Raw genomic sequence first — 12,093 nt, 5'->3', positions numbered from 1 at the left:
ACCAATCATCCGTAATTTTTTGACTAAAAGGAACGAAAATTTTGAGATCATACCAACAGATATCCTTCACTACAACATTATACCATCCAGGTAACTTTAGTCTGGACACTCAGAGCACTACAGAATCACAGATTTATTCAAAGCTTTATAGATTTATTCAAAGCTTTATACACCTTCAGTTCTCAACTACTCCAATCGTAAGCTTTTAAACTGAAACAGTAGTTACTTCTTCTGAAATTCGAACCTGAAAGAAAAACCTTATGATGATTGCCAGAGCAGGCAGCTCCCTACAATTAGACTCCGGAAAACAGGATATTTAATCGAGAAACATGTTATAAATTTAGCTGAGTCTCGATGGAGTCAATCCCTAACTTGCTCAACAAGTAGGCAAAGGTAGCATGAATGGAGTATGAGCCGCACACGCCGACTATTAAAATTTAAAAGGAATGACTACTCTAGTAGGAGTGCTAACAGGTCAATGTCTAATTGGCAGATATGCCAGCAGACAAGGAATTCCATATAATGACTATTGTAGAAGCTGTCAGAAGGTAGAAGAAGAGGAGACATAAAACAGCTTCTATGCGAATTTAAAGCATGTATAGGAAAATAATCACAACTATCGGTAGAGGGCTTCTTGACGATGTTTCAGATGTTGCACAGATGAAACCTTTTGTATTGATGAACTTCATCAGAAGCACGGGGTGATTCGGAGAGGAGACAATATAGTGATGGGATTTTCGTCGTTTTGTCCCGGTGGCTCTACAATGGCCCTCCTCAAGGCCTACGTGCGTCGTCAGATAGCCACTTTTACCTACCTGTCAGTTCTGACGAAAACAAAATTTGAAAAAAATCAGAACTCTATTCTCGCTTGCTATTAAAAAGACTACTCTATTTACCAATAAACTTGTAAACAGTTACTTACTTAACAGTAATCGTAACAAGTAAGGAGGGACCAAGTTCGGCTATAACCGAACATTTCATACTCTTGCAACTTGTCAAGATCAAAGCCGGGGAAATACCTTCAGTTGTTGGCAAAACTTTCTATTAAAAAATGTTACGAAAGAGTTCAACATTCATTATTCGACTTATTGAAAAAACTATAGACATTTCTCAAGTAAACTCTAATATGTATTATAACTATGTAACTCATACACTGACCGACATATTCGGCATAAACTTTGTTATAATACCAAAAATCATTATACATATGTCGTATATGGGAGTTTGGGTAATTCGTGGACCAATTTCACGTATTTTCGGCATTAAACTATAGTATCAGTATATCCAATATTATACGCTCAGGTATCTTATATATTGACCAATGTATACCATACAAAGCCAACCTGAAGTTTAAAAATCTTTTATTAAGTATATGGGAAACGAATTATTATTTCGGCTCGCAGTATTTTCGACATACAGGTATACTATGATACATTTTGGTCGAAAGGGGGCAAACCTCAAAGGCACAATTCGTGCAAACTGATTGATTTGTATACTGAAAAGTGAAGTAGGTGCTTTAATGTAGGAATATCCGGATAATACTTACGAATACGAATTTGGTTGCCTAATATCTGCCGTTTGTATATTAAGATTATCGAAGTTATAATAGTTTTTAACACAATCGTTATAAGGGGACCCATTTTCACAAATGTGTAGGGATGCTGAAAACAGATGCTTTCAGCAATTTTGAATATTATAGCTGGGACGGTTTAGGAGATATGTACTTTAAATGCCCCTGTGTGTGTTCAAAGGAAAAAGTTAATTTTAAATTTTTTTGGAGTACTTATCTATTCATCAATATCTATTTTGTCCCCTTCTAAGTAATCCCCCTGGGATATAATACACTTCTGTCAACGCTTTTTCCAATCTTCGAAGCACTTCTGAAATGCGCTTTTCGGTACAGCCATCAGCCCTTTCTTCGATTCTGACTTGATCTCATCAGTTGTGGCAAAACCCTATCCTTTCCAAAAATCACAAAAAAGCATTCATGTGTGAACTGGTGCATTATCCTGATGTAGAACAAACCTCGCTGCCATACGTTTCATGCCCAAAACAACAGCAATATTGAATGGCATAAGCCGATTAATACGCCAATATCCTCTGCAACTTCCATAAAAGTGGTACGACGATTTTTAAGAACAATTTTTTCACTGTTATGATGTTTTCTTCGCTTGTTGGCGCACCTCCAGGATGCTCATCGTGATCAATATCTTCTCGACCTTCTGTAAAGCGCTTGTACCACTTATAAACACTTTTTTGAGACAAAGTGCGCTCACCGAATGCCACAGTCAAAACTTCAAGTGCCTTGGAGATCTTTATTTAATTTTTAACGCAATTTTAAATATAGCTATTTTTTGATCCATTTCTTTCAAAAGTCAAAAATCAAAGAGCACACAGAAACGTGACTAACCTTTTTGTTGTTAAAAGCAAACTACTAATCGAAATTGGCTCCTAATACCAGCACATGATAAACATACTTGTATGTTTTCGATTATAACAAATACAAAATATCGATAATTGAATGCATACAGCCCGAGAAAAATCGAAATTCACCTTTTCTTTTGAAAACCAAAACAATATTAGATTAGCCTTACTATTATCAGAATATCAATTACTTTAGTGTTACCAATAAAGCTGTCAATATCTCGAAAATGTGATGTATAATCTATATATATCCATTTCCAGCTTTCTAGTTAGTTTGACAGAAAGATCATTGACCCCATAGACTCTATTATTCTCAAAGTACTTTATCAGTAATTGCATTTCCTTTTAGTGGAGTGACCGGTGTGGTTCTATGCTTAATCCTCAAAGATTTGACTTTTGATCTCTTACTTCCCTGACAGCACTTGGCTTGTGAGAAAACATTAACCTCGGCTGTACCGAAGCTAAAATACCCTTCAAAGGTGCATTTCTTATGGCATAAAATAGTATATGCTTTACAAGTATCTTTACATGGATAGGCTAACTTGAATACCTGCTAAATGCTATAGGGTTCCGATGTGAATAATATCTTCGGATATTTTAGCATTGACTTGGACAATAATCTGCGGCAATTTTTCCATGAAAACACTTTATTTTGAACGGTAAGCTTTTACGATAGCTATATCCTTCAGTGTTCTGATATATGCGGAGAAAAATACGTTTACAAAATTTAAGATATATTAAAAACTGAGGGACTATTTTCCGTATATACAGACGGACGGACAGATGGATCTGATTAAATCGACTCAGATCGTCATTAAATATATATATATGTATTTTATACGGTCTCCGTCGTATTCTTTTGGGCGTTACAAACTGCGTGGCGAACGTAATATACCCTGTTTAGGGTATAACAAGTCTTCCCATAACTTTTCGAGCAATAATTCGGAGATATGAGCTCGCAAATATTCCGCTCGTTATCATTCAATGAATTAAACGGCTAGTACGCTGTCTAATTGAAATTTATTGGTTATTGTACATATTTGATAAGCATATACCTTGGTACATAGTGCTCAATTACCCAAGTTTTTATTGTACACAATGTGAGAAAATATCACATTTATTGACGTTCTAAGAATTGAATTATCGTTGGTAGCGCTGAATAAACACTCGATAATTTTAGTACGAGGTAATTTTGGAATAAGGTGAGATCGATAAGGCTTTATTTATCATATTATGTTTTATAGTAGCAATGGTATCAAAGGCTGACGGCGTTGAGTGTATGAACTCAAAGATGGGAGGGGAATGCAATGTGGATTGGTGGAGTTTAGGAGGTTTTTATACTCTCGCAACTGGTTGCTACAGAGTATAATAGTTTTGTTCACCTAACAGTTGTTTGTATCACCTAAAACTAATCGAGTTAGATATAGGGTTATGTATATATAAATGATCAGGATGAAGAGACGAGTTTAAATCCGGGTGACTGTCTGTCCATCCGTCCGTCCGTCCGTCCATCCGTGCAAGCTCTAACTTGAGTAAAAATTAAGATATCTTTATGAAACTTGGTAGACATATTTCTTGGTACCGTGAGACGGTTGGTATTGCAGATGGGCGTAATCGGACCACTGCCATTCCCACAAAACGCCATTAATCAAAAACAAATAAATTGCCATAACTAAGCTCCGCAATAAGATACAAGACTGTTATTTGGCACAAAGGATCATATTAGAGAGGAGCATTTGCAAAACCGATAAAGCAATAATAACCAAATTCACTGGGAGCAAATGCTTATATCACCTCTGTTGACGGTGTGAAAATGGATGAAATCGGATGACAAGCCCGCCCACTCCCCATATAACGGTACTGTTAAAAAATACTACAAGCGCGATAAACCAATCACTAAACGCGCCAGAGACGTTAAATTTTATCTCTGGGATGGTATGAGATGACTTTATAGGAACCGTGTTCAAAATTAGTCAGTGGGCGTGTCACCGCCCACTTTTAGGTGAAAACCCATATCTTGGGATCTGCTTCACCAATTTCAACCAAATTCGCTTCATAACGTTCTTTTTATATTTCTATGTTATAGTGTGAAAATGGGCGAAATCGGACAATAACCACGCCTATTTCCCATATAATACCATTTTCAATTCCATCTGATTCTTTCACTTTCTACTATGCATATCAAGCAACAATGATTATATCGGGGTAAAACTTTGCGTGAATAATACGTTTAAAGTATGCCACCTTGTGACCAAAAATTGTCTAAATCGAACCAAAACTGTTCAAGCCCCTAAGTACTAAATTTGTGGACCCCAGTGCCTATAGTTGACCTTCTACCGAAAATATCAGTCAAACCACAAAGAAATCTCAAACGAGTATACCATTTGACTTTGCGAAAGTATAAAATGTTCGGTTACATCCGAACTTAGCCCTTCCTTACTTGTTAGTTAATATGTTTCCACATTTATTTTCGTTAGTCGGTACGGTTCCCATCGTGGAACCTGCCACAGAGGGCCGTATTTATAGCGTTTGTCTTATCCACGATCGTGGTCTTGCTTATTATTTTCGAAATGGAAATCTGAGCAGGGAGTCGTTCAAAGCTTCACACACTCCGAGATTATAAGGGCATAAGAGAAAAAACGTTTTGATTTTCGTGGTTTCAATCTATGATTACCTTAATGAATTAAAGGGATATTTCTTAATGCCATATTACATGCAGCGTTAAAAGTATACCAACAAAGTAATTAACTTAAATATTAATACTTATTTACCTCGCGGGGCATTAAAAACTTATCAATCAACATACAATGACAGAAATAGCTTGTAGAAAGACCTCTTTGAATGTGTGTCAAAGCATGAAAATTAATGTAATCAATGTGAAAATAAGTACATAGCTGGAGTAGCTTGTTTTTGTGAGTCTTTATTTCAAGTATTGTCGTCTGGCGAAGATTCATTGATAAACTATTCAATAAGGAATAGAAGTTTTTCACATTGGGTTTTTTTCGCTGTTCACGGTAAAAGTTAGGGTTGCAGCGGAAAGCAGCTGAATTCAGGTGCATCGAGGTTCAAATGATTGTAATTTAAGCATTGAAAACGAGAGAGGGAGATACGTATAAGCAGATAAACCCTAGCCATTGGCACTTTAGTATGCTTTGCGTGATCCAATAAGAAAGTGATTCTTCAGCAAACTTATTGAACCTTATACCTAAGTCCAAATGGTTGAGACTATTTAGGAAAACAAGAAAGCTTAGTTATAAATGGTATTTTTTTAAACTTGTGGTTTTCAAGAACAAATAAAAATTATATTATTTTATGTTATGGCCAAGCTTTAGGTTTAGTTTTATTATAAAGATAAGGATTTGCCATTGAGTTTTAAAAATGATTTCGGACAAGTGAACGCCGCCCTGCTTCGTATAAATTCCAGCCGAGCGGCGCTCACCAAAAGTTTCTTTCAATAAATCTTGTGGGAAGCTTTTCCGCTTCAACAATCTCCGATGCAGGCACGAAAAAGTCATTAATTATGTCTCTATAGCATTACTCATTGACTGTAACGTTATGATCGGACTAATTAAAAAAAAAAAAATTTGGACCAATGATTCCCTTAGCCCATAGAGCACACCAAATAGTGGAACGGTGTCTCAGCAGTGGCTTAATTATCATAATTCCAAATGCAATAGTTTTGTTTATTAACGTACCAAAAGTAAGCTTCATCTCTGAACAAAATTTTTTTGTGAAAATCGGGATCGGTGGCTATCTCGTTTTGGTAATATATTTTCACGTTTTGCAAACTTTGTTCCGGAGTAAGTCTGTTCATTATAAAATGGCAAACCAAACTGAGTATAAATCAAATAACTGCTTTTAAACAGACCAACTCCGAAAAAGCTATTGCTTCATTGAAAACCACACGTCTAAAAAAATCACCCATCATCACTTACTTTACTGATCGAAAGACGCTCAATAGATCTCTCACTAGAACATCTGCTCTGGTAAAGTCCAGTGATTCAATAAGAAGCAGACAACAAGCAGGAATTCATATGAGCACTATGCCAACGAGATACAGATTAGACATTATTCCTGTACTGAAATCTTTGAAAGCTTATGTTGAAGGGAACTGGCCACCTTTGATTGTTGACTGTAAGACCACATATGAGCCTTGTTTATATAAAATACCTATGCGGTTGTGTTCTGAGCCTGTGCTGAATGATCAAAACAAATTTGATAATGTTAAGATCTGAAACTTCGTAATTGCAATCTATTTAATAAAACCTCGATTGGATTTAGGAGTCAATTGAGGAGTTATGTCCTCTTTTTTGGCTTTGAATATAAAAACTTAATAGTATCAATAGGTTATACTTGAAGCAATGGAGAAAAATTAAACTTGACTGGATGCAAATTCATCTTAGAAAATAATTGGTATTCGTAGAAGGTAGCCGATAAAGAGATAGAACCGCTTCGCATTAGAAGTTCCAAGTGGAGGAGAATTTCAAGGAAGAAGCATACATGAATGTAACTTACGGAAGACGAAAATCGTTTTGAGCGGACAAAAATGTCTAAAGATGAGGAACTGTAAGCATTACTCGATGAAAATTGTTACCAAGCACAAGCAGAGCTCGAAGAATCTTTTGGAGTTACTCAAGCAGCCAGACAAATTTGAAGCCAAGAGACGCTGAACACAGCTCATCAAATTGAAGCGAGCGATTGTAGAAAAACACCCAAAATTTGCGACTAGACACGAGACAATAATATTATATCATGACAACGCTTAGCCACATGTTGTAATAACGGTTAAAACCTATTTGAAAAACAGTGGCTGTGAAGTTTTGCCTCACTCGCCTTATAGCCTTGACCTTGTCACTTCTGATTACCATTCTTTCCGGTCGATGTAGAACGCCCTCTCTGTAATATGGCTCACATCAGAACAGAGTTGGTTTGATTCATTCTTGGCCGCCAAGCTGACGCACCTCTTTTGGAACGAGTTTTTTGCAAATTGTCAGAAAAATGGAAAAATATTATGGCTTTGGATGGGTAATACTTCGAACTATAAAAAAAAGCACGAATATAGTAATTATAAAATCAATAAAATGAAAGAAAAGCCTTCAGATTTAAAATTCAAATAAATAATTTATTATTTTTAATATTACCCTACAAAACTTTTACACTACTTAACTTCATCTAACAATTCTCTCTCCTCTTTTATATACTCAAATACATGTTTAACAAATCCTGAAAGAGAGATATTCTTCTCTTTTTCCTTATTCTCATCATAGATCCTAAAAGTAAGATCTTTTTCGGGGGCTCTAGACTCGACTGCCCTTTTAATCAAAATTCATACCCTAATCAGTCGGCTTACACACCGCGCCTCTCTGGCGCTCTTACAGTAACCAACGTACGCATCGAAGAACATTAAATAGCCACACTCCTGTAATAAGAAATAACCGTTAGTGCAACGATAGTAATAACGGCAATTCCTCGGATAGGAATAATTGGCGAAGACACCTGCACGGCAAAGATTTTTGATATTTTGTGAGTCTATTGTTGTTGTAAGTAGAGATTTTGTTGTTATTGGGATATTTGGAGTAGTTGCTGTTGTTTTCGTTGTTATTGGTATTTCTTCCGTTGTTGTAGCTGTACTAGTTGTACCCTGCGTAGTGATGGTTGTTACTATTGTTGTTCTTTTAGGTGTTGTAGCGGTACTCTCAGTCGTTATTACTGTGGGTTCAGCGGATGCTGCTGACACCTGTTCCTCTCCCGATAATTCACTTATATCGTCACTCTCACACTGGTAATCGTCCAAACATTCATCCTGTGTACAGTAAGCCGACGCTTCACCATTACAGTAAATATATGGATAACGAGAGTTACATGCTGTATTTGAATTTGGTATATATTCCGTTGTTTCCAATGCAACGCTGTCACAATCACTTATAACGCGCGCAATTGTCGGTGCAATTATTTGTAGTGTGAATAAAAGAATAACGGCAAAGTTATATGTAAAGGATAATAACATTTTTGTTGTTGTTTAATTCACACCAACGACTCGTTCACTGATTCGTTTATGGGTTAACTATATTTTTTCGTTAAGTGTGACGCTTTTATATGAACGAACTTAAGTTCTCGTTGTGTGTCAAAGGGCGCCTTCGCATTTCTAATCAATGAAAGATTGCTAGGCAGTACATTGGTATCCAAGTAGTTGATTACTCTGGTGATACATTGAAATGGAATGTAATTTGATTTCATTTCGCTTGAATTCTGGCAAACAAAATCTTCTGAAGCTGATATACATAATTACGAGGACAGTTCAATACGTATTTAACCTACAAGAGAAATATAAAATGGAAGAACGGCAAATTATTTCACAGTATTTTCTTATTTTACTTCGATACACTTGATCTAGCGATGATCCAATAAATTGAACTAGTCTGAAATATATGTTTTCTGAAGGTCTACAAAGAGGGCGTGGCAAGAAGATTATCCTCATTCGAGTCCATTTTATGGCTGGCGAGTGGCTTTTTTATGATTTGCAAAAAGGAGTCGCCCGTGTCTAAACCTGGAAAATACGGAGATAAGGAAACTGCTCGTTACCTAAAACGACCAATTTAGCTGTGGTAACGCCTGTGGTATGAGCCGGTGCGTTGTCATGGTGGAAGCGCGTTCAACAGGAGCCTTTTTACTGTAAATTGACGTCCAATCAACCCAGTACTTCGGACCAGTAGAGTCTTGTCACCGTTTTGTTCATACCCAGATAGTCGATGTAGATCACATCTTGTGAATCCCAGACAACAGTGACTACGAAGTGTTACTTAAACCGGTGGAAGAGATATTCGTTGGGAGTAGGTGAGGTTAAGCGGATTAAATTTTAACTCTCCGGCTTTCGATGCTTCCCCATACTTTAAACAAAAAGAGGGTGCCCATTGGACAGTCTTCGCCTTCTACAAAGCAAGAAGAGGGGGAAATCCACATTTCCGATCGTTTCTTGGATCCACATTTTCCGCCTCCCAAAACCAAAATCGATATTGCTTTTTTTATTTTTGATAGTAATGCCAACGGTTAGCGAAGTTGGGTACATATTGGTTCGCCCTCTTACCTGCAGGTAAAGACTAATTTTTTTGTCTGTATGATTTATCTTATTTTTGATAAGCGGGCTTTGTCTCAATACCACAGAAATGAGCATTTGTAACTAGGTTAAACAAGTCGTCTGTTATCGCTTCTGATAGCATGAATGTGTATTGTAATATTCATTTTCAATTGAGACTCAATTGAAAAATATTTATCTGCTGACGAGTATTTATTTGAGTACAGTTATGTTCATAATAATAGCAAGTGGATGCAAGATAACGCATCTAAAGCGTCATAATCTGTTCATCAACTGACAGCCAGAAGAAGTATTAAGCTAAGATGGGTCATTCATGACATTTTGAAACACTTCCTTTCAAACCGTTACAGTGGATTTTTAGAAAAATCGATAAGATTTATTTTTGTATGATTCTCTTGTTTTCAAACTGCCATTTAACACAATGGTCTAGAAATACTAAAGAGACAAGCCCGCACTCCATTCAAACGACAATGAATGTCAAGAGATATCACCACAGATGTATGTAGATGTACATAGGTACAGACGACCGACGACTCTTCAAATTCTATCGAGATAAATTGCGAGAAAAATTCCACTAATTTAAATTTTGGACTCTCGTAGTAGTTGCATATTCAAAAAACAACAAATTAAAGAAACAGATTTTGAGTAAGAGGCGACTGTGGTTCACATGAAGACTACATTGATATCCTCGACGGACTTGGTTTGCTGAAAAAGCAGGTCGGCCACACTTAAGCCAACATTCCGACCATTGTGCTTCCAAGAGAGATTGAGCTGAAGACTGGGCATTCGCAAAATGTAATGTTCCAACGTCTCCTTCGAGTATACTCTGTATTATCAAGTAAGCAAGTCGATTCCACATTACCAAGTTTCTGATGATGAGATCTCCTCTTTCCTAAAAGTAAAAGCTCAAAAGACTCCAAAGTAATTATGTAGTTCGCTCTGGTTTTTTTTGTGTTCCAAGACATATGCTATTCCTCTAACATTCATCCCTTCAGGCAATCTTTAAAGGAGCTAAAAGAAATTGGGTTGTCGATATCTTAAATATTGCTACATTCTTTCTGAGGAAAGGTTACGTTGTATTGGTTGTCCCAGCGGTTTTTTTCCCGGTCGAATTGTCATTGCAGCCTGTGATCTCTTGAGGGGTATTGGGAGTATTGCATCAATATAAAGCAATCCCCAAATGGTTTTGGGCAACTTTGTAGAGTAGAATAATTTTAAATAATATAAATTCGGCTGAGTTTCGGTTACATAAACCAGTCTATCGTGAAAATAGATTCTTCGAAAAATCCTGATTCGTGGTATCTAAAGTTAGTAAAAGTGCTGTTATGGGTTCTCATACTGAATAGTATCAGACCCATTCTTGAAGATCTTTGTTGGCTCTTTAAATCACAAATCTGTCACAAAGGCATGGGTTTACTTGTAAGCAGGATTGCATAATTTTTTATGGTGGATGTCCTAATTCTAGTTAACCTGTAGATGAAGTGAATTCAGGAAACTTTGTCACTGGCAATTTGGCTACGAAAGTTATCTTCAAAGAGAGTACTTCAGCTTTAATAATTTACGTTTTTATTTTTTAACCATGTTAAGGATGCTTTATTTATTTTTTAAACTCGTTGAAAATTTGTTTTAAGTTCATCGGAATATTTTTCATACAACTTTTATTATAATTAGACCGCAGTCTTATTGCTGTTATTGTCTTCTTAGAATTACTCTTCTACCGACAGCTCGTTGGTGTTTTAATCTTACATTTCCTTTCGTTGGCATCGAAGAACATATAAAAACCACAATCTCCAATTCCAAAGTAGCCATTAGCGCAATGGTAAAAATAACGGCAATTGCCAAGGTAGGGTACAGCAAAATTTTCGTTAAGTTTGCATTTTTCTCTAATAATAGCCGTAGTCTCGGTCGTTGTTTGAACAGCCGTCGGTGGAGTTATTGTTGGGATTACCGTTGGAATAGGAACCGGTTCATCTGTTGGTGGAGTTATAGCTGGAACAGGTACCGGTGCCATTGTTGGTGGTGTTACTACTGGAATAGGAACCGGTGCATCTGTTGGTGGAGTTATCTGCTGAACAGGCGCCAATGGTACATCAGCACTGATACATTCGTTATCTTCTAAGCACAGTTCACTCGTACAATAGGTCGAGTCTGCTCCGTTACAGTAAGTCCAAGGATATTGTGTTCTGCATGCTGCGTCAGTATTTTCCTGAAATCCCCCTACTTCGGAGCTACACTCGCTGATCACTCTTGAATGTCCCAAAGTCAGCAATTGTACCGTTATAATGGCGAAAAATGCTTGTTTTTCAAAGTATTTGTGCAGGCGAAACATTTTTTCGTAACTCAAATTTTGTAAAGCAGATTCCCTGGTAGCAAGCGGAGATTATGCAACCCCTTATGTGATTTGCTCCGAACTGTTTGCTGTAATTAGAAAGTGTCGCACTTTTATATTTTAGTACTGGCTTACCCGAAATACCAGATGGTGTTACTCACTTGTTTTTTAATTTTTTAATCTCTAACAAATTCTCTTGTTTTTTTGCTTTTACTTTTAACATCAAGCGATAAAATTCTGGAGATGT

General features: G+C 36.7%; 1 protein-coding gene across 1 annotated transcript; it reads right to left on the bottom strand.

The window, feature by feature from the left end:
- Nucleotides 1–7,525: 7,525 nt before the first annotated feature.
- LOC118682384 (uncharacterized) lies at nucleotides 7,526–8,515 on the bottom strand. The gene has a single exon (XM_036371039.2). It carries the CDS (start codon nucleotides 8,429–8,431, stop codon nucleotides 7,751–7,753), a length of 681 nt encoding a protein of 226 aa, XP_036226932.2. The 5' UTR covers nucleotides 8,432–8,515; the 3' UTR covers nucleotides 7,526–7,750.
- Nucleotides 8,516–12,093: the final 3,578 nt, after the last annotated feature.

This window comes from Bactrocera oleae, chromosome 3 (assembly GCF_042242935.1).
Source record: "Bactrocera oleae isolate idBacOlea1 chromosome 3, idBacOlea1, whole genome shotgun sequence".
NCBI lineage: Eukaryota > Metazoa > Arthropoda > Insecta > Diptera > Tephritidae > Bactrocera > Bactrocera oleae.
The sequence above is the reverse complement of the archived record's forward strand: the minus strand, read 5'-3'. Positions and strand labels throughout refer to the sequence as shown.

Excerpts from the sequence above, each read along its gene's own strand:
- LOC118682384 (XM_036371039.2), bottom strand. The coding sequence starts at position 8,431 with ATGTTATTATCCTTTACATATAACTTTGCCGTTATTCTTTTATTCACA.